Source organism: Neovison vison, chromosome 1, assembly GCF_020171115.1.
Source record: "Neovison vison isolate M4711 chromosome 1, ASM_NN_V1, whole genome shotgun sequence".
Lineage (NCBI taxonomy): Eukaryota > Metazoa > Chordata > Mammalia > Carnivora > Mustelidae > Neogale > Neogale vison.
In genome coordinates, this window is record NC_058091.1 from 198,414,250 (window position 1) to 198,439,044 (window position 24,795).

At 38.3% G+C, this 24,795-nt stretch overlaps 1 protein-coding gene across 5 annotated transcripts in view; it reads left to right on the forward strand.

Annotated features, from left to right (window-relative positions):
- Positions 1 to 24,795, forward strand: part of MCTP1 (multiple C2 and transmembrane domain containing 1) — a 348,502-nt gene that overhangs the window by 261,910 nt on the left and 61,797 nt on the right. For all 5 annotated transcript variants that reach the window (XM_044265398.1, XM_044265435.1, XM_044265407.1 and 2 more), the window contains one exon: positions 12,516 to 12,569. In XM_044265398.1, the coding sequence (XP_044121333.1) occupies positions 12,516 to 12,569 (54 nt within the window). The remainder of the gene's footprint in view (positions 1 to 12,515; positions 12,570 to 24,795) is intronic.

Genomic DNA, 24,795 nt, shown 5'->3' on the forward strand with positions numbered 1-24,795 from the left:
GTGATGAATGAACAAATATTTTAGTCTAATCTTTCCAAATCAAAAATTGTCTAATTTTTATGCATAAGTATTTCCATTCAGTGAAAGTTTATTGAACATCTCCAGGCACAGTGCTAACTCTTGTTCCAAAGACGATTAAGACAGGATCCTTGCCCAGACCAATTTGTGGTCTAGAAGGAAACGAATAACTAAATCGAGTGCGTGAACATAATAGGTGTGCTAATAGAGGCAGGTAGGTGATGTGCCACGTGTGCAACCAAAAGACATTTAGATGACCCCAGATGTCTGTGCGTGTGCTGCATACATAAAGGAAGGGGGTGTTTATCTGTGGCCACAGCTCCCATTCTACAGTTCAGTCTGTCCGTTTTGCTCCGTAACTCTGTGTTTGCCTTTCATACTTCTTCAGTTTATTGGCTAGCCTTTTGCTGTCTTCTCAGACTTCATCTAAACTTCAAATTGGAAAGATAAAATTGTAGAATGGTGGAAGATGAATGTCACCTGTACGTGACATGTCCGTTCCTATAGAGAAAGATGTAAAGGAAAGCGTTTCTATTTTTAAAAGTCAATTTACTGAGGATTCTCCTCGGTGGAAGGCATACTGCTTGCTTTGGATCTGTGAGGACTTAGAAGACAGAATTTAAAGTTAGGGGTAACCACCATAGAGGATGTTTCCAGTTACTCTCCAATTTTGCCTAAATCCTTCCCAACTTGCTCAGATTCTCCAAAAACACATGTGAGAATATTACAAGGTAAAGAGCTGAGCTTCATTCTTCTCGAGGATTTCTGCCCTGAAATCTTGCTCCTTTCCCACTAAATGAACTGTCTGGGCAAATTTGAGAGAAACCTGAAGCTCTTGCTCCCATAAATAACCTATAGCCTCTTATTTGGGCCCCAGATGACCCCTGGAGCCCTTAGAAACTCCTTGTAAAACCAGCTTTCTAAAACTCCCTTCAAAGTCTCCCATGGATCCAAAGAATTCCATCACCTAGATGGTTCTCCAAAGTGTCCATCCCCAGCATTTACCTCTGTATGTCAACCAAATGGTTTTATTATCTCCATTCTTCCAAAAGGTCTGCCCCCACAATTTTGTTGCTTCTGTAATGGAAGAAGGGGATGGAGAAGAGGGGGGGGAAAGGGTACTCATCATTTTGGTCTCAGTTCTCAGGGTGGCTGTGTTATTTTTACTCTCCCTGCTTTTAGTGATAGCCTGTTTGTTCCTTCTTAATGACTTTGCATTCTCCTTGTAGCAAGCCAAAACTCCTTTGAACTTTATAGTGAAGGAGGTAGGATATAGGGCCAACAGAAGCACCTTGTGGCTGACCCATGACCTCATGACTAGTTTGCATTACTGGTTCTAAGCATCATGCCGTCTGTAGTGATTGGTGTTGGCACAGAGTTTTCTATGATATTTGCGAAGATTTATTGCCTCTGGATCAGAAAGGTGGTAAGAAAGTACAAGACCTCAGTTTACAAGCTAAAAGTGGGAACCAAATGGTATGTCTTTATCTGCTTGTGGAAAATGTTTGTAAATCTGAACTCTGATAGGCGTCTAGTAACTCAGAGAGGTTTGTGTTCATTTTGTTGTTGTTGTTTAGTGTTACGTGGTATACATTATCAAGAGCATGCAATTCTAAAGTCTTTCCATCTTCTTCTATGTAGAACTTTAATAGTACATGTAGGTAACCAAACTAAAATGTGCCTTCAAGGGCATTTTCTGTCATTTATCACTGAATTTATTCCATTGTGCAGGAAAAAAAAGTAACTATCATGCCACATCATTTATTTTTTAAAAAATAACCAAATATTCTGTTAGCATGCTTAAATGAGAGAAAGTCGGTTCATCTAAAAGTTTCCAAGTGAGTGCTCGCTTCGGCATCACATATACTAAAAGTTTCCAAGTGAGTTACAATCCCACGGATAGCTTCAAAAACACCTTAAAAATGACTGTTACCATGACTCATTTCCAGCTGGTAGAGGTTAAAAGCCCAAACTTTGAAATTAGGAAGATCTGGGATTTAATTGCAGAACTTCCTCTTGTTAGCCATGCAAATTTATTCATTCCCCTGAGCCTCAGTTTCCTCACCAATAAGACAGGGATAATAACCTTACCTTGCTGAGGTTTTGTGACGATTAAAGAGACAACATACTGTCTTAACCCTACAGCAAGGACTTAGTCAATGACAACTAGGCACCCGCGCATGTAGAAAACAGGACAAACCAGCAAGGGTGCAATGAGGGTTTAGACGTTGTACATGACTTCCTCTTCTGAAAAGTTCCCTTGTAAGTGCTCTTGAAGAGGATGGTTTTCCATGACCATCAATCTTGGTTTTAAGCTTATAGATAAAGACAGTAACATTGCCACAGAAAGATTTCCCATGTCTATAATCCCACCTGCTATGTGTGTGGGAGTCCCACAATGATAAAAACTGTATTTTTATCAGGAAAAAAAAAAAAAAGCAGATGAAGAAATTTGACCAGTCCTCTACAGATGAAAACTTCTTGGTAACTGAATTTTACAGAAATACCATAAATAAATGCCATTTTCTAGATCATATCAATAGATATTTGAAAGAAACATTTTTCTTGTTTATTGTAATACAAACCTCCAGCAGGCACAATGCATAAAGACAAAGGCCAGCAGCACTCTGAGAAAAGAACAGGGCATTTTCCTGAAACTGTCTAAATCGTCTTTGAGTCCAAAAGCACAATACTCCTTCCTGACAGCCTCACTCTGGATGTCGACTAAGAGAAGGAGAAAGGTAAACCTACATAGCATACCAGGCCTGGGCAAGGGGACTAATTTTAATAAATCAGACTAGAACATGAAAATGTCAACTTAATCAAGCATTTAAATTTTATTAATCAAGCCTAATTTTTATGAGTGCAAATAATCACTGAAGCTGGACAAATTTGTTCTCGATTGCATCAGAAACATAATTTTAATATTTAATGGACTGATGAATTTAAATGGAGAATTATCTTTATGAAACATGCTCTTCATAATTTGCCATTAAATGAGAAATAAAAAAAATCAACATAAATCTTACATAAAGGTTATTTAACTAAATGTTGGTACTATAAATATTATAAATACATTATGCACTAATTTAGCAATCATACAGTACACTACATAAAGCAGAACTGATAAGTGGACCAGGCAAGCTTTTCCTAGAATATAGAGCTCTTGTGCTATATTGTGGGAAGCTTGTGATAAAACGGTTACGGAGGTTTTGTGTGAGGTTTCGTGAACATTCTTTTCATTCAGGCTTTTATGCTACAATTCACCATTCACCATAGACATTCTTTCCAGTTCAAATGTAGGTCTAAACCCACATGGGCTTTCTTTTGTGAGGTGATTATTCTTTATCAAAAAGAGATTAAAAAATATTTTTTATCATTATTATTTATAGAAAAGGGATATAAAGAAAAAAACTCAAGTTTTCCGACTCTATGATTTCCTGACATTCAAAAACTCAGTCTATTTTTAGATTTTTTTCACATAATGTTCTCAGGCCTCGAAATATTCTAGGACTGAGAGGAACAAAAGAAAAAGAGAATCAAATTAGTGCCAGAATGTTTTTCTCTACAAATGTCCACCGATTCCCCTCACCCCTTCCATTATCTCCTGCATTCTGCTTAACATAGTGAGTAGCTGAGAATTTCTGGAAAAAGTGGATCGAACGTAGCAGAGCAGTACGGTCCAAAAGTTTGCTAATGTTATCTCCAATATAAATGATTTTTTGTCTTGTTTTCCAATTCCGTTGTTCCAAAAGTGTAGTATTTTTCTCTAGTCCATGTCCTAAAACTATACATTTACCTGAAAGGGAACTTCCTGACTACTGCTGCTTGAATGCTCCCCGAGCCTATCTTCGGGGTTAGAGCATTGCATGTTTCTGAGGAGACTGGAGGTCATACCTGTCCCTCCTCTGGCTTTGCAGAAAATGTTTTAAATAGATAATGTGGACTCTTCATGACATACTTTAAGTATTTAAAGTATTTCATTTCATTTGAAATGAAAATTCCCAAGGTTGTTTTGTATTTTAAACATTTAAAATTGTGCCTTTTTAAAAAAAATAACGAATTCGTGGTTCTGGAATGGAAATCTGGTTTTATAAGAGGCTTAAGTGCATAATTTTCTTCTTTATTTGAAATCTGTTTACTTTTAATGGGCAAAAAATATTTTCCTTTGAAAATACTAAATTTTATAACATCCATTAGTGGCGAGTCTAGTTATCTTTTAATCTCACTTTGCAAAGCACATTAAACAACTCCTTCAGTTTGTGGGGTTTTTTTTTTCCTTTTCTTTTTGGCTTTTTGTATATATATTTTTTTCTAACATGACCAAAAAATAGTTTCAAGAAAGCATTATTATTCGGAAAGCACATTGTAGGTTAACAGTTGACCTATTTTTCCCTGCTCGAATTAATATGCAATATCCTAAAGACACCAAGCTCAAGATTTTCCCTGCCAGCGAAAATACAATACATGGGGAAGCCTTTAGATGGAGACATAGTTCAAATAAACGCTAGAATTCTGTTCCCAGGGCTTTGTGTAAGTGTAAGAATGAACATTTAAGAATACTCAGAAGGAAATATGAAAAGAAATTCATTTCAGATGCTTATACTGATTATAGAATTTATATTATATTTAGTCTTTTATAATGGAAGAGGTTTTCTGCATATTAAGTGACACTTAAAAAAATAAAAGGTTACATCTTCTTGGCCAGCAAAGTAAATTTACTGCCCTTGCACCTTACAGCAAAGCATATTATACTGCAAATAAGAATGTTGTTGTTGATGATGCAGAATACAGGCTGTATGTAATCAGTGGCATGCATCAAAAGTCATCTGATAGCCACATTAAAGCCACATTTCCTATTAAGAATCAGACTAAATTACAACATGGCACTTCCCAGAATGAGCCAAGGAAATGCATTCTGCGAGAAGAAATAATTGTATTTGAGTGTCTCTGTAAAAATCAGGAAGTCTTTTAGCAGTAAGTAATAATGCTTTTCTTTTTAGTCTGCCTTCTTTTGTGTTGCAATATATTCAACCTCACTGGCAAGCCTATCACACTAATTATTATTACATCTAGTGGTTCAGTTATCTTGATGACTACTGTAGCTGAAATACGCCAAGGTCAAATCCTTAATAGCGTGAATCAAACTAAGCAGCCATCATACATCCAGTTGCTTTTGAGATATACTGGATGAAACAGTGTATCCCAGACCTGTTTATGAGTCTTATTATTCTTCCAAACGTGGAGTAAATTATATGTACAGCTTGATTGTGCTGTTCATTTTGCAAAAGTTCCTTCTCAAAAATTTTGTGAGAAGCAGGCATGTTTTATTTGGCACTTTAGCTGACTTTGGTGGACCAGAGGTCAGCTCTGGTTCTTTTCAGCCATCCAAAAGAGTCAGAGTGTTTATAAGCATCTTCTCAATCCATTGGCTTCCAATAATTTCATATGATATTTATACATGTAATAAATTCACTGGCACACAAATGCATGCTTTGCTTGGTTTATGCACACACAAAATGGTATAAATGAACTCCAGACCATGTTGAAGAATTCTGTTCTCTCCAAATTCCTCTGTATCTCTAGGGTGGAAATAGGCATTTAGTTTGTAATGTGTCCAAATATAAGCATCTGTACACATTTGGATGTTCTATGAATATGAAATTAAATATGAAACTTCTTTCTTTTGTGACAATTTTCTTTCTTTAATTTTTTAACATGCAGTTGCACATCTGGACAGCAGTGATTTCTTCTTTAATTTAAATGTGTTGCTTTTTTATAGACCGTGTTTGAGTAAAGCAATTTGAATTGTGCAACTGTTCATTCTGAACATAGCAAAACATCTATTATATTCAAAGATTATTTCCAAGGAAAAAAGTAAACATATGAGAGAAACTGGTTTGTCTCAGCTTTGGCTTGGGGAGTTTTTGGCTTCGTGGTACTCAGTCCTTATCTTACAAGGGTGACATGACCAGGATTCTTTCTCGGTTCCTTTTTCTTTGAAGAGTAGTAAGTGCAGGACCTTATTCCTGGGCAACTCAAAATACAAAGTGTTTTAACAATTATTGGTAGGCCTTTTAACTCCCTTTGGTCACTTTGTTTTAAGACACACCCCCTAACGTGGCATTAAAAAGCAGTAATTAGTATTCACTGCCCCATGAGGACTTTAACAATGAAGTTTACCTGAATCTGCATTTTCTCATCCCTTCACTGTCTTGGTGTTCTATTCTGCATCCTCGGGTCCCCTCCCTTATACATCATTGTCGGGGGCAGTACTATTAAACATGTTGTACTTGTATTCAGATTACCAACACCATTATTAATATTTTCAGCCAAATAAAATTTTATTTCCTTGCAAATCATAAGACATTTAAGTTGTGTTGAATTATAATTAAAAGTCATAATATGAAAAGAGCTCCTGGGCGACTCTAGAATATACAGATTCTGCAGATGAGTTTGGCTCCTTTTGAAAATGTATTTTTTTAAAAAGTATAGCCACATACTCTATTTTATATGTTAATGACAAATGCTCAGCAAGTAGGAACTATGGAAGAAGAAATATTATGCTTTTAAAAATAATGTTACCTGCTTATTCTTTAGCTGTAATGTAGCTGGCATGCTGCATTTGGGGCTGTCTCCGTGTGTTTTTAAAAATGTCATCTTTATTAGTATTACATTCAAGGAATAGTACCAAGAATCCGTTTTTTTCAAGCCCTTCCTCCGGTGTGTGGCATATAAGTCTGTGACGAGCGACATTACAGAAGGTCATGTCACTTTTAACTGCTTGCATTACATCTTTCTGATTTCCCTAGTGCCCTTCCTTTGTTTGATTAATACTACTTGCTTTCAAGCAAGGTATCAGAAAGCATAATTTGGAAAGAGAATTCTAGAGCCAAACTGAGAGATCCCCCCCCTCAAGAAAAGGGAAAGAAAAACACAACTTTGGAGAAATGTATCTTTTCTAACACATGCATTTTTTTCAACACTTATTTCTTTTTTCCTCAAGGAAATTCTGCATATGTGTTATTAAATTATTGTTGACAAATGTTTGGTCAGTTTGACTTCATATACTTGAAAACAAAACTATGTACTCTTGATGTGGTTTTATTGAAGAGGAAAGAGCTGGAGTTTGAGACAGGACTCCTTTATTTTGTTTTTCTTTGTTAGGTATTAAACTCCTCCACTCTCTTTCTACATGGTAGGTGTTACATGAGTTCTCTGGGAGAGGTTGCAGTTTCTTGAAGTCACTAAATGCACTTCAGGGATACGTTCAGTTTGTTTTTAACACCTTAGTTGCAGTTTCTGTATTCATTGAATTTGGCCAGGGCTCAGGTCTTCAAGCACAGCCCCACTTCTGAAACACTCTTGCCTTCATAGCCATCCATTGCTTTGGTCCCTTAAAGCCTGCAAAGTAGTGAAATCATTATCATTTTAAAGGAGGGTCTTGAGCCACGCCTCTACCTGTGTCCTTTTATGTGTTTCTTGGTGACTGTGAAACATGAATTGGAATTTTATATGTCCTAAAGAACACTGAATATTTTGCCCAGGACAAAAAAATATATATAATTTTTAAAAATGTATGTTGAAGGGGCACCTGGGTGTCTCAGTGAGTTAAGCGTCTGTCTTCAGCTCAGGTCATGATCCCAGGGCCCTGGGTTCGAGCCCCACATCAGGCTCCCTCTCCCTCCGCCTGTCACTTCCCCTGCTTGTACTCTCTTTCCCTGTCCAATAAATTTTTTAAATCTTTTTTAAAAAATGTTTAAAATATCATTAAATTCATGTTAGTTTTCTTCTCACTAATAGCTAACCTTTTTGAACATTCATTTCGATACGAGAACTGTGTTAAGTACTTTATTAACTTTATTCTTTTATTTCATTGGGTCCTTAATCAACACTGTGGGATAGGTGCTATTATCTCCAGTTTCCAGAGCACTTTAAACCCCACCTGAACGAAACGTAGTAGTGGGATACATTCTGAAGCAGTTTCAAAACATCCGTAGGAAAGCATCTGTATTATAAATCCTCACTTGTAGATGTTTATGATGTAACATTAAAAAGGCACTGGAGGAGGGGAAAAGCCCTCGCTAGAGCGCTAAAACACAACACAACGGCCTCTAGCTAACACAACACTTTTCTGCCAAATGTAAGAGCAAATGGTTGTATTGGGTGGTTCTGGCTGCACATTTGTAGAGCAATTGTGCGTAGCCAATTACCCACTTGTGCAGGGGAAGAACAGTTTGGGTTTCGCAAATGAAGAGCCTGATTCTGTAGACCTCTTTGAGTCGTTCTCAAACATAAGATCCGCAGCTGATTTGGAAAATGTGTAAATGAAGCTATTGGCTTGTTTGCTGTTTCGATGATATTTTGGATTTGTAGAAAATTAACTTGGAGGAAGTAGAAATCTCCAAATCTTAAAGGTTAAATGGGTATGCTTTCTGTTTCCGGGCATATATTAGAAGGCATTTTGAAAATTTGCTTTTTTATTAATCTGTATCCCTGATTAAGTATACGTCTTTCCAAATAAGCTAGTTCAGTTCTACAAGCTAGTTCACTTCCTTCCCAATCTTGTTGAGGGCTATGAAGAATAGATGATGCTTTCATCTGTTCATTCTATCAACAAATAGTTCTGGAACACCTATTATGCATCTTGCAATCTGCTAGGCAGAATCCAACACCCTTCTTGCTTCCTAGCACCTGCGGCACGATCATAAGTACTGAAGAGGAGAAGCATGCAATACATTTGTTTATTTTTATTTATTTATTTGACAGACAGAGAGATCACAAGTAGACAGAGAGGCAGGCAGAGAGAAAGAGGAGAAGCAGGCCCCCTACCGAGCAGAGAGCCCGATGCGGGGCTCCATTCCAGGGCCCTGAGATCATGACCTGAGCTGAAGGCAGAGGCTTAACCCACTGAGCCACCCAGGTGCCCCAATACATTTTTAATCACAACCAGCAAAAACATTGTTCGAATTTATGCATGGGAGTAAAAGTATACTTGTAGTATTTGTTTCTTTTTCTTTGACATATTTGATAAATGACTTTGTGCAGGTAATTTTAGTAAAACATTACTTAACCAAATTATCTTGTTTTATACCTCACATATATACAACTTTTATCTGAAAAATAAAATGGATCATAATGACCAACCTAACAAATTACTTAATCTAAATTGGTCATCTTAGTAGAGATACAAAATTATAATCATTTAAACAAAACTTAGGAGAGTTGGGTGAATTCTTCCCTCCCCACCCCTCACTCCCCACCCCCAAGAACTGGGCAGGGAGTGAGAGCCATCTCTGAGTTGTCCCACTGTCTGGGTTTGCATTCTGTTTCAGCCATTTGCTGTGTTAGGTGAATGCTTTTGAAGAAATACAAAGTACTGAAATACTGTGGCTGCTTCTCCCATTGAAACCTCCATCAAAAATGGCCCAGTTTGGAATTGCCTGATATAGAACACTGTGATTATATGTTATTGCTATTATTGTCTATATACTTCCAAATACTTCAAATTTTCAGGAAATTAAAAGCCAACGTGAAAGATTAGCTTACAGTCTCCATTTAAATTTTACTGAATTATAATCCTCTTGAGGGCTGACATGAGTATAGATGAAATATCTGTGTTCTTCATCTTTGTATTCCCACAGTACCTAGCACTGTGTTTCCTGGCCAAGGGGCTTAACAGTAAAAAAAAAAAAAAAAAAGAAAAGAAAAAAACAGAGTTGCTGAATAGTGTTAGAGAGAATGTTAAGAGTCCTTCTTTCTTGCTGAGGCTGAATTGCTTTATATGACTTCAGAATAAGTGTAAACTCTCACCAGATATTGGAAACAGCACATTGTGCTACTATGGTTCTTTTGAAATGCTGAAAGTCCAAAGCAAAGACCACAAAATTCTACCATGTAATAGAAGATTTAAAGTATGACATTAAATTATGAACAATCTCACAGGAACATCTCACAGATGTTTTTGGTTCTATATTGGTTTATGAGAAAAGGAGGTTTGCGTTTGGGCTATTCTTTTAAGTAGGCTAATGCTTTTCGAATATTTGAGAACAATTATTAGATCACCAAGAGTCCCGACATGTTATCTCAGTTTGTGTAGCTCTTTGCATAACACAGTCTTAGCTATTGAGGTTTTCACTCATAACATATTCCCGTCTGTATCATAAGCCACATGAAAGCAGCACTCACTGTCTCTATCTTTTAAAGTTATGAGCTTGGGGAGAAAGATTTTAAAATATTTAATAACCATGATTCTATCAAGTTTATTTGGAAATAAAGATACAGACTGGATAAAAGAAGAAAAGCACCACAAGAATTAGAAATTATATGAAATGGCATCAATGCAATCAGAAGTTGGCACTTAGCTGAATAGCAACCCTCCCCAAAGTTTTTTTAAATTTTTGGTTTCTATGGAGAGAGAGAGAGAGAGAGAGGGAGAGAGACAGAAGGTGTATAAAGCCATAGTAAAACACCTGAAACAAGGGGAACTCCCATTTGTAATGCCACAGTTACACAGTAATCAAGGAGGGGGTAAATTATTGAGCAAATCCAAAATGACTATGCCATTATGCTGAAGTAAGTACACTAGGAGTCATTAAAAAATACATTCATGCACACCCATCTACCTGGATTATATATACATGTTACATACATTTGATTATTGAATACATTTCTAATTTTCAGTGTCCATTCTCATAATGTAACCCTTGTGTAAAATCAGAGATTTAAAATTAGAGTCTCAGTGCCTTCTTAGCGCAGTAGGCAGCGCGTCAGTCTCATAAAATTAGAGTCTCTGGCAATTCATAAAATAAAAAAGTAAGAAAAAGAAGTAATACAGAGATAGTCAAAAGATGACATTTATCCACAAGAATTAAAACTTGAGCCTTGGTTGCACCAAAACCACAAATGACAAAAGAAAAAATTAACGAATGGGACTACATCAAACTCAAAAGCTTCTGCACAGCAAAACAAACAATTAATAAAAAGACAACCTGCAGAATGGGAGAAAATTTTTGCAAACCATCTCTCAGATACAGGGTTAACATCCAAAATATCTACAGAATTCAGTCAACTCCCTAACAAAAAGCAATCCAATTTAAAAATAGCAGAAGAACTAAGCAATTTTCTACAGAGGATATAGAAATGTCCGACAGATAGATGGATTTATGCTTAACATCACTAGTATCAAGGAAACTCAAGTCAGAACCACAATGCCGTGTCACCTCTGTATCAGTGGACCACGGAGTTAGCTACCATCTGTTAGAATGGCTGTCGTCAGGAACAGACAATAAGTGGTGTTGAGAATGGTGAATAGAGAGCGGTGACTAGAGAACCCATATGGTTGGTGGAAACGCAAATTGGTCCAGACACTATGGAAAACAATATGGAGGTTCCCCCCAAAATAAAAACAGATCTGCCCTATGATTGAACAATTACACTTCTGGGTATATACCCAAAGGAAATGAAAACAAGGTATAGAAAAGTTACCTGCACTCCCATGTTTGCCACAGTATTAGTCGCAAAAGCCAACATATGGAAACAACCCAAATGCCCATCAATGGATGAACGGTTGAAAAGGATATGGTATATATACACAGAATATTACTCCATTAAAAGGAAGGAAGATAGTATCCCTTTTGTGACATCATGGTTGGACCTTGAATGCATTAAAAGCAAGACGAGTCAGAGTTATGTGTAGTACTATATGATATCACTTATTCATGGATTCTAAAAAAAAGTTAAATGATAAAAAATAGCAAAAAGGCAGTCACCAAGGGGGATGGAGGGTAGGGATAGCATACACACACAGGACAGATAGTAAATAAGCCATAGAGATCTGAAGCACAGTGTAATGAACATAAAAAATAGTGTACTATTAATTATGTAATAAGATAAAATATTGCCACATTAGCAATCATTTTACAATATATAAAGGTATCCAAGTAACTCACAGTATACTTAACCAATGTTATGTATCAAATTTATTCAATAAAAATTTAAAAATAAGTAGAATTTCAGCCATGAAAGCTATTAGTTTTATGCCATAGGCCACCGGCATAAATCAGTGACAAGGAAATTACTTTCCTTAGAGTTTGGTGAAAAGTAAATCAGAAATAACAGAGCTGTTTTCTGCTTAGTTATCTGATTCTGAACTTAAAGTGTCTGATTAATACAGAAAGTGGAGCAGGTAAAAAGGAAATCTCCTGATCGAAAGCATCTCTGAAATTAATGTTAGTTTACCTGATGCATATTTCAGATTCTTTAGGTTGTCACACAACATCTCCCACAAGTAGGGTTCCTCTGACTGGGATTCAGTTCCCTGGTATTAATCAATTAAAGTCATTGCATTTTCCTAATCCCTATCTCTAGATCAAATGTTCCCTCTCTGTGCATCTGTTTCAAATGTTAATGAAGTTTTCATTTCCAAAAGGTTGAAAATGACAGAACAAAATTCTCCGCTTTAAGAGCACAAAAATGACTTCTGTTTCTGTCTGCAGGTAGTGGAGGACATGCTGGAGGACGAGGAAGAAGAAGATGACAAAGATGACAAGGTAATTATCTTTCCCAGCACTTGGGTACCAGGGGATGGGGAAATGTAGACATGACACTGTTTTCACAGACAGTTAAAAAAGGAGTTGAAGTGTTTGAGACCAGAAAATTGGACAGTGCTGTTTATCATCCTAACAATGCCACTGCATGTTGCAAAGAAGGAGAGAGGGCTATAAATCCTCTTCGCTTTTGTCCAGTGCTGGGTCAAATATTTTTCTGCCAGGAACAAAAAAAAATAATTCAGCTTGTCTGGAACTTGATAGCTCTCGTGAAGATAACAGCAGTGACAACTGTTTTTGAAGGGCAAAAATTTGTCCTATCTTGAGTATTACAAATCGGGCTACACTTCGGAGGAAGGGAGAAGGGAAAAAAAAAAGCAGCCTGCTTAAGTTGAACATGAATATTGTCATCTGTAATTTTCAAGGAATTGTGCAGCGAAAGAACACACGTGTGTGGGGAGGAGGGCATTTAAATAATCCCAGTGTTCAGGGCCCTTGCCTAGGCTTGACTTGGAATGACTCCATGGCTCCTTGGTTGGGAAAGCCTGCTGAGAGGTGGTTTTCTGATCACTGGTTGGCATGGGAATGGTGACCACAGTAAAAAAACAAACAAACAAAAAACCCAGCTAGTTTCTGGGATTTCTTGGTATGGTTGTCCCCTGGGAAGACAAATTAGAATGATCTGGTATGACTGTAGTCGTGTCTGCAGTGAGAAGAAAGGCTTTTTATGACAAGAAGGAGAGTGATGCTGATTTATCGAAATCCTTGAGCATTTCTAGATCAAAAAATCTTACAAGAGCTAGAGTAAGATTGGGAAGGAAAAGAGAATATCACTCCTTTTTCATTATTCCCAAATTGTTTAGTGTATAAAACCAGATTTTGACTTTCACTGGAACCAGAGTTCTTATAGTAAAGAAGTGATTTTTTTTTTTTAATAAAGGAGAACAACCGTGTATCTTAATTTATGCCCTTGACCTTTGATTCTAGTAGAGATGTACAGTTATATCCTGGTATAAGAATTTGCATGCTGGAACCAAGCATTAGAAATGTAATTTAAAAAAAAAAATCACAAACTGTGGGAGTCAAAGTCCCAAATGATTTTTTTTCTTGCCTAATATTCAAGGCTAGAAGGAAAATGAAAACATAGACACACACATACACACTTTCTGCCTTCTAATAGCATTCCAAACATTTTGAAATTGATAGAGCTTTTAGGTGAAGTTCTCCTTCTGTACATCATTTAGTCATTAGCGACATCACCAAACATACACTAACAAAATCTCCTTTCTACAAAAACACATATGTGCTTGTTTTTAATGTTAAAGAACATGAACATACACTTCTGGCAATAAATGAGGTGATTTATTGTTAAGGTCAGTTGTAGAGCTGTAGAGAGGTTGTATTTTAACTCAACATGCCAGCTCTGAATCATCATTTCTCTGCTGATAAACACTGAGCTGCCATCCATTTATGGCCATTTTCCCTTGCTTGTTGCTGCTTTATTATTAAAGCTACCATAAAGATTCATTCCAGCAGCAGGCGTTCCCTCCAAAATGTTAATAAATGGAAACCCTTAGTGAAGTCTAGTACTTCAGTGTCCCTGCTTGAGGTCAACCTGAGTTTTTTTTCTTGTTTTTTTTTAAGTCAGTTTGTTGATACTCCAAACCACTCATCTCTGCTTGATGGTCATTTTTTTAATAGAGAGGATGTTAGGAGTGGGGAGGGAATAACACACCTGGTTAACCAGCTCACCAGAACCTAGATGTCAAGTGGAACATGCCAGGTGGAAAGAGCACCAAGCCTCTAAAGTGGCATCTATTGTAATCTAGTGTTTAGGTGTCTGAAACTGACACCCGGGTTCTAACACATTTTCAGATCTAGTTACCGAAGGTGATTGAAAGTGAGTGCTTAAATTACTGTGTGAATTCAGCTGTATTCTTGCGCACAGGGTGCTGGCAAACAGTGTGTTTTCCATATGAAAAGATGGTGAGATGATTTTCATAAATCCGACTCTTTATTCAAGGGATCTATAAGGAGGCTTTTCTTTTCTACTCATAATGGAACTGATAGCATAAAAATCGTATCTGAACAAAAAAAAATAGGAAAATCTCAAGTATAATAATTTACAAAAGACTTTTAGGGGCTTGCATAATGGAAGACTCCTAGAATGGATGTGTTAAAATATAAAGTTTTTCCTACAAGCAATGGAAATATGAAAGGATCTTTTGCGTTCCCATTTAGTAGCTTCCGTCTCTGGACTGGCTGTCACAGTGGTAAAGGTTGTAAGTCTTGGCTATCAGTGTGTCTGAGTGGGAGAAGGGTAATTTCCTACTTAAAAAATTCATTGGTTCTTCTGTTTAAAGTTTGTGTGTAGAGTCATGCGTAATGGAATTTCAGGAGAAAACAAATGTGTTTTTTGCCATATGAGCAGGTACTGACCTCTAGCTCTCATTATTTCTCTGTTTTCTCATATGGTATAATAGTGGGGTCAGGTCAGTGAGTCCTCTTATAGGATAAAAGTAAAAAAGATTAATAAATGTGCCAAAGCCTCACTTTAATTGAACCTGAAGCATATGTTGCAAGTATGTAAAATATGTCCCAGATGTTTCACCAGGGCTAGTTTCTTGGCTTTCCCTGATTACCACAAGGCAGCTATTAGTCCTCTAACCTTTGGACTTGGGGGTAAATGGGGTATTACGTGGCACAGAATGAGAGCACCTGTTTTCCATTCAGCAAAGACCCCTGGCAGGCTTTGCCTAAGCCTATCCATATGTTTTCACTTAGCAGATTGTTGGGCGATTATGAAAAGTGTCTTTCTTTAGAGCCAGCATTGATATTAGTCACTCACAATGAAAGGGCGAGTCATTGGCTACTTGACAAGGTCCGTGTGGGCATAAAGCGACGTCGTTTATTTCATTTCGGCTCGAAGTGTTTTCCCGCCCCATCATTATGTAGCTGGTTAAAGACACAGGTACAAAAAGGTGAAGCAGACAAAGATGATAATTACTCTGCATCACAGCTGTGTGAGAGCTTTTTTTTAGTGCTGACTTCAGCACCACCTGGGAAGACTTTGGTTGAAGTTGGTATAAGCTAAGTCATGATTCACCTGGATCCCCAGATCTGAAAGCTTTTCCACACCGTGGCCTTTGGAGCATTCTTTTTGTCATGTGTTCTCCCTTTTTATTAAAACAGCTGATCCTTATTCGGGTGAGGGCGTGTGATCCCCAGACTTCACCTTCATTCCAGAATCCATTGTCTACATTGACTTTAATCTAAAATTAGGTGACTCCTCTCTTCATCCAGTTCCATGGTTTTCACAAAGGCAGAGAATATGGGTTTTAAATGGTGGGTCTGAGTTATGAATCATTGGCTGGTTAATATTTTCACTTATCTGCATTACATAGCAGCACTCTGTGAAGGTGTGCTGGAGATGAAATTTCTCCTGAATTGAATGTTAGAAAGACATCACCCTGTGTTCTTGGTTCCCTTTGTTGTAGAACATTCTCTCTGCCATCGACCACAAAGTCACAATTGAATCTGATTTTTGACCTGACACCAAACCCTGCCTTTGTGGTTAATAGAATGTCTTAGTAATTAAGGCTTAGCTCAATTACCCCGGTGGAGGTATTAAAAAGCCATATAATAGTGTTTCTGACCACATTATTTATAGTAATACAGCGGTCGATCTGCATAATCTAGACATCTAATTAATGAAGATCAGCTTTCGTTTTGTGGCTTAAAAAGTTTAGGCATGCTTCCCATGGTGTGTCCTACCCTTGTAATGGGACCCAGCTGCAGTATGAGGAAGCAGAAGATAGAATGCAGGTTTTCCTCAGGATAAGCATGGATTCAAATGCATGGCATAGTACTAATGTTTATTGATAAAAGATATTTAAATGCTCAGACATTTATGCTTACATTGCTTTGCCTTTTTCTTCAGCTATTAGGTCAAGGTTACTGTGTTTCAAGATAACTAGATGCAGTGAGTGAAACTTATCTGACTTACTTCAAAATACGCAGTTTGCTTGCTTTAATTCTCAAAATCTGTGCTATCTGGTTTGATTCTCCAGCCCTAAACATGTATATAATATACCCAATATGCATACATCTCTGCATCTGAAATCAAGCATGGGAGGAAGGAGATAACTCTAATGTGTGAGAGGAGAGAAGATTTCAATCAGAAAAAATGGCATTTTCTAGTTATATTCAATGAAATAATTACATGGTGGGGAAGCCGATCAAAGCTTTGGAGAAAGGCAGGGAAAGAGGAGTCAAGAAAAAAATTCTTAAAAAGAAATCTTAACTCACATTTAACCGAAATAGCATTGTATTAGTTTATTGATTTCCTATTACTGCATAACAAATGGCCACAAACTTGGAGGCTTACAACAAACCGCATGTATTAGCTCTCAGCTGGGTAGGTCAGAAGTGTAGGCATAGCTCATCTGGGTTCTGTGCTCAGTCTAATTCTCAAGTCGTCAGTTGGGCTGAGTTCTCATTTGAGGCTCTGCAGAAAAACCCACTTCCAATCTTACTTGGGCTGTTGATAGAATTCAGTTCCTTGTATTTGGAGAACTGAAGCCCTTATTTTTCTTGTTGGCTTTTCACTCCTTGTGGTCACTTTCCATGGTCCTTTCCATCTTTATATCCATCAATAGACAATCTCCCTCCTGACAAATCTCTTTCGCACTTGAACTCTCTTCAGGAAGAGCCTAGTCCCTGTTAAAGGCTCACCTGATTAGGCCAGGCCCACCAAAGGTAATCCTTCCTTAAAGTCCACTCTGCCATATAACATGACCTAATCACGGGATGACCATCCCATTATATTCTTAATTCCCTTCACATACAAGAGGAGGGGATTATACAGAACATGTACACCAGGAAGTGGGAATCTTGGCAGTCATCTTAGAATTCTGCCTACTACAATCATCTAGACCTACTAGTTTGAATTTATTTTAAAATGGGGAAATTGTGCTTCCGCCAAACATAGGTGCATTGCCAAAAGTGATATTGACAATGAGTAGCAGAGCCAGGGCTGACACTCAGGTTTTCCTAAGTTAGGCATCTTTACCATTCTTAGAAACTAAGTTTTCCAGGAGAATGAAAGTTAAAGAACAGATGCAGATTACCTTAGACCTGATCTTTAGGTATTCTGGTAGTATAATCAGGGAGTATACCATCTAAACCAGTGAGGTGCTCTTCTAGGTTTCTAGTTCCTCACACTTTTCCTGTGCTTTCGGCCCTTTCCCACCGTCCCAGCTAAGTCGTGGTGTGGTGGGCAGAATAATAACCGCTCAAAGATGTTCTCATCCTAATCCCTGGAACCTCTATTACACTGCCTGGCAAAGAGGCCCCGAGGTAGCCAATGAGGTGAAGGTTGCTGATCAGCTGACCTTCTAAGAGTTGGATTATGCTGGATTCTATGAGTGGACCCAAATTAATAGTAAGCATCCTTAAAAGCCTAAGAAGCCATCAAAGTGGCCACCCCTTGCCCAGCTATGGCCCAAGCCAGTGCTCTGGACCTTCCTGGCCAGAAGGGAGAGCTGCTGAGACATCTGGAGGACCTGAAGGTAGAGCTCCTCCAGCTGCAAGTCACCAACATTACAGGCCGTGCAGGGTCCAAGGTCTCCAAGATCTGAGCTGTCTATAAGCCCCTCACCCTTGTTCTCACCATCATTCACCAGACTCAGAAGGAGAACTTCAGGAAATTCTACAGTCCCAAGAAAAGGTGCGTCCTGTACTATAGGCTCATTGAGCACTAGGAGAAGCTGAAGGCAAAGAAACAGCAGCAGGAGGACCAGCTGTACAGCATCTAGTGTGGGGGCGGATGGAGTCAAGGCCAGAGCCCTGACATTAATCCAACAAACTGATGGGGGGCAGGGTGGTGTTAGAGGGTTGAGCTGCTCTCTGGGCCTTGAAGATGGAGGAGGGTGGCCACAAACCAAGAAATGCGGGCAGCCTTTAGAAGCTGGAAAGGGCAAGGAAATGGATTCTCCCCTAGAGCCTCCAGAAGGAAATGCGGCCCTACCCACATCTTGAGTTTAGCCCAGTGAGACTCATTTCTGACTTCTAGATTGCAGAACTTTGAGTTAATAAATTTGTGTTGTTTAAGCCAATAGGTTTATACTTTATAGTGTCAATAGGAACTAATACAGGTGCCTTCCAACTGCATTTTCCATACTTACAATAGTACATTTTAAAGCACTAGATCTGAGCTCCTAATTTTTTCCTTATTAACTTAACCCTATTTTTCTGTATGAATATGGCTATGCAGTTTTTCATTCAATATGGAAACTAAGAACAGTATAACAAAGCAATTTTTTTCTTTCTTTCATTTTATTTTTTCAGTGTTCCAAGATTCAAGAGCCAGTGCTCCATGCAATACGTGCCCTCCTTCATACCCACCACTAAAGCAAATATTTTTATCCAAATTGCCTTAGTTTTTATTCAGAAAAGCTTGCTAGAAATAAGAGTGGGTTTGTATTCATGTCTGTGCACTTGGTTACTTTCCTGTGTAGGAGCCTGTATTCTTCATTGGTGAGTGCGGCACCAAGTCATGGTTAACTTGCTTTTTCCACAGAAGAATTCCGCTTCCTCAGAACATTCATTCTATTCCTCAAAACAGCTCACTCCATGAAGCATCAGGGCAGAGGGTATTAGCCCTACTCAGGTCACAGACCCTTTGAAAATCTGAAGAAAACTGTAGACTTTTTCCTTGCCGGGGGGTGTGGGGGGAGACACATAAACACATACACAAAAACTTTTTCATGCCTTTTTTATTGCAATGGAAATAGAATGATTTTTACAGAGACTATAAAATTTCTTTATAAAGTCATATCTCTGTGGCTCTCACTACCTTCCTCTTGACATTAATGCCTGGTATCCTCAAACACCTGAGATAAATGCAAATTGTCCAAGTAAAAATAAAGTTTAGTTCAGCTCAGAAGTAAGCCTCTACAAGAAGGCTGATGTTTGGCTTTGATATTGAAATTATGAGTGGTTTTTGACATAGCAATAGGCTTGTTATTTTTGACATCTGTTTGAGTATGACTTTTCAGTTGCATGGCAATACGTGCTTAAAACACCGACTTGGCAAGAGAAAACAGTAGCAAACAGAATGGGAGCTGCTGTGGCTTTATTCGATGAGGGTTAAGCACAGAGGAATTCCTCCAGTTCTCCAAAGTCCTGGTTGAATTTATGTTCTGTTGTGTTGAGTAGATCATCTTTTAACATGTCTGCATCATTAATGCCTCATCATTAAAAAAAAAAAAAAAAGACTTCACTTCCTATGAAGTCATGGGAGATAGAGTTAGCTTTTAAGGAATTCTATAATGATTCCAACTGTCTGTGGGTTTCTGCCTGTAAACAAATTGGAAAGCTTTGTCACTCCTTGTTCCTTTCCAGAAGCACTTCTCCAGCCTTGGAATGTGTAGGTAAGTGCTCCAACATGCCCTTCCAGCATGGCAGTAGAGAGGAAAGAATTGAAATAGAAAGATTTAGTTGGATCATTTGACAAGGATAGCCATCAGGTAAAGCAAACTGTGAACGGACTCTTTCCTGTTGCTTTTTTCTAGTCATTGGATTTCCTTTGCCTCAGAAAAGCAGAACTTGTATTTGAAAGTCAATCACATGTTTCGAGACAGGTCCTCTGGAAAACTAGTTAATGTCTGTATTGCAGCAACGAACTTACTCTTAGACTTCCATTTCTTGACAAAACCTCTTGAAATAGTGTGTCAGCCCTGGCTCTCAAGGGGTTGACAACGTTCGTAGAAATAGACACACTTTTTTCAGGCTCCCTGGCAGAATCGTTGACACTGGCTGACACCACTGCATGTTGAGACGAGGAGCAGGTTTCTTCACCAAAGCAGCAGAACCAGATGTGTTGCCAAGCATCACAGATGCTCTATCAGAGCCCAGAGTGCCAAGATTTTTATTCTGCCTGAAAATTTGTTTGGCAAAGAAATTCTTCACCATGCTAGAGGCATTGACTCTGCAGATTCTAAAAGAAGTTCACGACAGAGGAATTCTTCTTTGATTATAAGAACTTGCCAACAGGAATTGGCTATGCAAATAGAGGTTATCAATTTGAATTGTGACATGCAAAAGAGAGATATTAGAGGAATGTCAGGAATTCTGTAATGTTGACCTCACTGGATGAGAACACAACTTGAAGACCTGTGTAGCTTCACCAAAATATTTCCAGTGACATGGATTATTTTGCGAGGTGGTATGATGAACCAAAAAAATATTTTAATACAAGTCTTTTTTTTCCCCTTGGGGAAAAATCCAAAGCCAGGTAAAGTCCCAGTCTTTAATAACCAAGACATTTTTATATAAAGGAAAAAATCCACAATGTCTAATAGATTTTCAGAGTAGGCAGCCTGAGCTGCTCCCTTTGATGGGATTGGTTGCATACTTCTGTTGGCCAGAATCCTGCAATTCCTGTGTTCCATCACACTCCAGAACTAATAGAAAATCAATAGATATGAAAACCTTATGGTATTATTTATTTTTCCTTTGAAATTTTCCAACTTAAGCTAGACTCAAAGTAAACAAAGATGTATGGCTATAATCATATTAGCAGGGGGTGTTTTCTCAGATTCCTCTCAAAAGCAGACTATGCTAGGGTCTTAACATGACAGTGACAACATTACCTGTCTACCTTCAATAGCAGATTGCTCTCTGTTCACAATATTCTTTGCTGATTACTGATCTCAGGCTTGTCCATGTAACTCACTCTGGCTGACCCATGCCGCTTTGCAGCCAAAGGCTCAAGAGCTATCCTTGGCTCTGCCATCTCTCTTTTCCTTCTGAAACATAACTGTAACCATTCACACAGGAGATCCTTCTTTAGCTTGAGTTCTAGAATAAAGATGATGTGGAGCCAACCCAGAAGGGCATGTGGTATGAACAAAAAATAAACCCAATCCTTGTTTTGAGGAGCCTTTGTGATTTTGAGGTCTTCATTGCTGCAACATAATTTTGTCCAGACTGCTGCATACAGCCTCCATCCCATATTACTCTGTGTGAATCAATGTGCTAATATTATAATTTGAAATAAAACACGAGTTTTTTTAGTAAAACCAATCAGGGTCTCAGAAAGGGAAACTTAGAATAATTTTTTTCTTCCTAAAAGCACAGATCTATCCACAGCCCTTGAGGCCCACTGTCAGATACAGGTTGAACCAATTTGCTGTTGGGGCTCTCTCATTGGAAATTGATTTCTTTTTCTCTTAAGCTTATAGTGAGGACAAGACACTGTGAGGGTAGACAAAGATAAATCAGGCAGAATATGGACCTTTCAAGAGTCACTGTCTGCTGGGACCCTTGTTTATGTATAAACTAATAATTATAATACGGTGAGAAACATGTTACAACAAAGTTAAAAAGAGTTTGGGAAAAACTGGAAGATGACCGTCTTCCCAGAATTGGTAGCAAATGTTGCACAGAGGAGGTGGCATTTAGTTTAGGTCTTGAGGGACAAATGAGAACATAGAAGGAAGTGTGGTTTGTAAAGTTAAGGAGAATGTGGGCAGTGGGACCATGAAGCGGAGGGCGAGGACACTGGGAAAGGTAATTTTAAGACTGAAGTCTTCTAAGGAATCTGAATTATCTTCAAGCAGTTCTGAAATAGGGAATTGTCATGATGACATTTGTGCTTTTAGAAGAAAACTCTGGCAAGGGGCAGGTGATGGAATAAGAAGGAAATGAGATTTGAAGTAGAGAAGTATGCTAGGAGGTGCCCTGGTCGCCCCAGCAGGAAATAATGGCGGCCTGTGCTATACCAGCAATTGTGATAATCAGAAAGAAACAAATTTGAGAGATTTTTTAATAGTAAATGTAATAAGATTATTGAAACAATTTATGTTGTATAGACTAAGGAAAAACTAGAAGATGTCTGGTTGAGATATCTTTGTATTTGTGTAGCACTTCAAATGCTTCCAAGTACCTTCCCTCCCGTACCTTAATTTAATGTTCACAATAACTCTGCGCATTGAATTATCAGGTATTATTCCCATGCTTCAGTATCGGGAAGATTAACTTGGCTAGTGGGGAAGTAACTAAGATTAGAAACCAGATAATGTGACAAAATAGGAAAATAGTTGAGCCTAAAAACAAGTTAACTCATCCAAAAAGAAGCTAAGTCTAGGAATTAGGTAACTTGCCTAATGAAGAAACTGAGATCAGAAAACAAACCCTCTAATTAACTTTTCTTCTGGTCATGTTGTAGCAAAGCCCATTGGCCCACCTAGAAATAACACCGAGGTCACTTGGTATGCAGGTTTGCAGTCATCGCCTGTTCTGGTCAGTATAGACAGAGAGTATCATCTGTGCCTGCCCAGCCCTCCTCTCCCTGGGCACTAGTTCTCAAGAGAGAACGTTTGGAAAATGATGGCAACAGGTCCATATTCAGTGCCTTTTCCCCATTCAGTGTGCTTTCACTAAGTAAACACAGATCCAGTGTGGAAGCAAGAAGTATTCATGTACAAGGAGGCAAAATATTTTTGATACCTCAAAAGCTGGTTCAGAGGGAAAGGAATATAGTAACCATGCTGGTTCTGGCTTTGATCTGAAAGTCTTAAGGAGCCTATGATGCAGGAGGATCATGGGTCAGTTGAGAAGCCCTTTCTCTTGTCACTATTTTTTAAAATGAAAAAACTGAAACCTCTGAGACATAGAGTAACTCACTCAAAGTCACAAAAAAAGGGAAACAATCAGACTCCAAACTTTTGTCTGCGTCCAAAGTCCACCAGTTTGGACTGTATAACAGTCTCCCCATACATGCCCCCCCCCACAAACCCACATAGTGACCTAAAGCAATAATGTTTATCACTCTTTATTATTCAGTGTGTTGACTGGGCTCACCTAGGCAGTTCCTACGTGAATCTCTCTTGTGGGTCTAGCCAGATGTCTGGGACTTTGGTCTTCTAAGGGTGGACGTGGGCTGGATATTCAAGATGGCTCAGTCAGAAGACTGGAGGTTGTTGCTGGCTTCCTATAACATGGCAGCTCAATTCTGACAGGGAAAAGAGATCTGAAAGTGAGGGTTTCAAGAGACCAAGCAGGAGCTCCAAGGCTTCTTATGATATAGCCTTAGAAGTCTAAGAATGTCCCTTCTGTCATGCTCTGTTGGTCCAGCAAGTCACTAAGGGCAGCCCAGATTTAAGGAGAGGATGAATTTAGTTCTACCTCTTAATCAGGAGTGTCAGGGTCCAATTGCATTAAAAAAAAAAAAAAAAGAAAGGAAGGAAGGAAGGACAACTTCCAGCTTACATTCTTGTTGAAAGAAGAAAATTAGATAATGTATCTATAAAGCACTCAGCATGGGTTCTAGTATAGAGACAGATTTCGATAAATGGTTATTACTAGAATTTATTACTCCATAAAATGTGGATTGGCCTAAAAATCATTAAAGGTCCTCCTTAGTCTTAAAAAAAAAAAAAAAAAAGAATATAAGGGAGGGGAGATGTTATGTGGCCATCTTTGGAAAATAAAATCAGCCTCCATTTCTTTTTTTTTTTAAGATTTATTTATTTATTTATTTGACAGACAGAGATCACAAGTAGGCAGAGAGGCAGAGAGAGAGAGAGAGAGAGGAGGAAGCAGGTTCCCCACTGCGCAGAGAGCCCGATGTGGGGCTGGATCTCAGAACCCTGGGATCATGACCTGAGCCGAAGGTGGAGGCTTTAACCCACTGAGCCACCCAGGTGCCCCAATAAGCCTCCATTTCTAAAGAAGAAAAGCTTTTAATAGATATCCTGTAGCATTAAGGAATGTGAACCCTGTTGCTTTAATAGGAGAGTATCTCTTTATCTAAGGTTTATCAGCGCATAGTGCTTGAGTAGGTCATCTCAAAAATTAAACAAGCATAGCACCTTCAAATGGCCAGGTATATCCAGATCTTTTTATTTATTTATTTACTTACTCACTTACTTCACTTTTTGTTTTTGATTTGCAAATTGAAAAGAAACAAAGGATTGACTGAGTTGTCATTCTCTACTTCACTAAAACCTCAAAGTGTTAAAACCTAAGTCTCCCTTCTTCTGCTTTGCCCATAGATAAAGATTCTGTACAGATATTCCACCATCTAGCTGAACTCTCCATGGAAGCTAGTTTGTGGGTGGAAAGGAGTTGTAAAAAAAAAATCCTTCTTAAATTCCTCTTCAAACCGTAATGGACATCCATTGTCCTCCACCAAGGAAGGAGGACAAGATGCCACTGTTCTGTG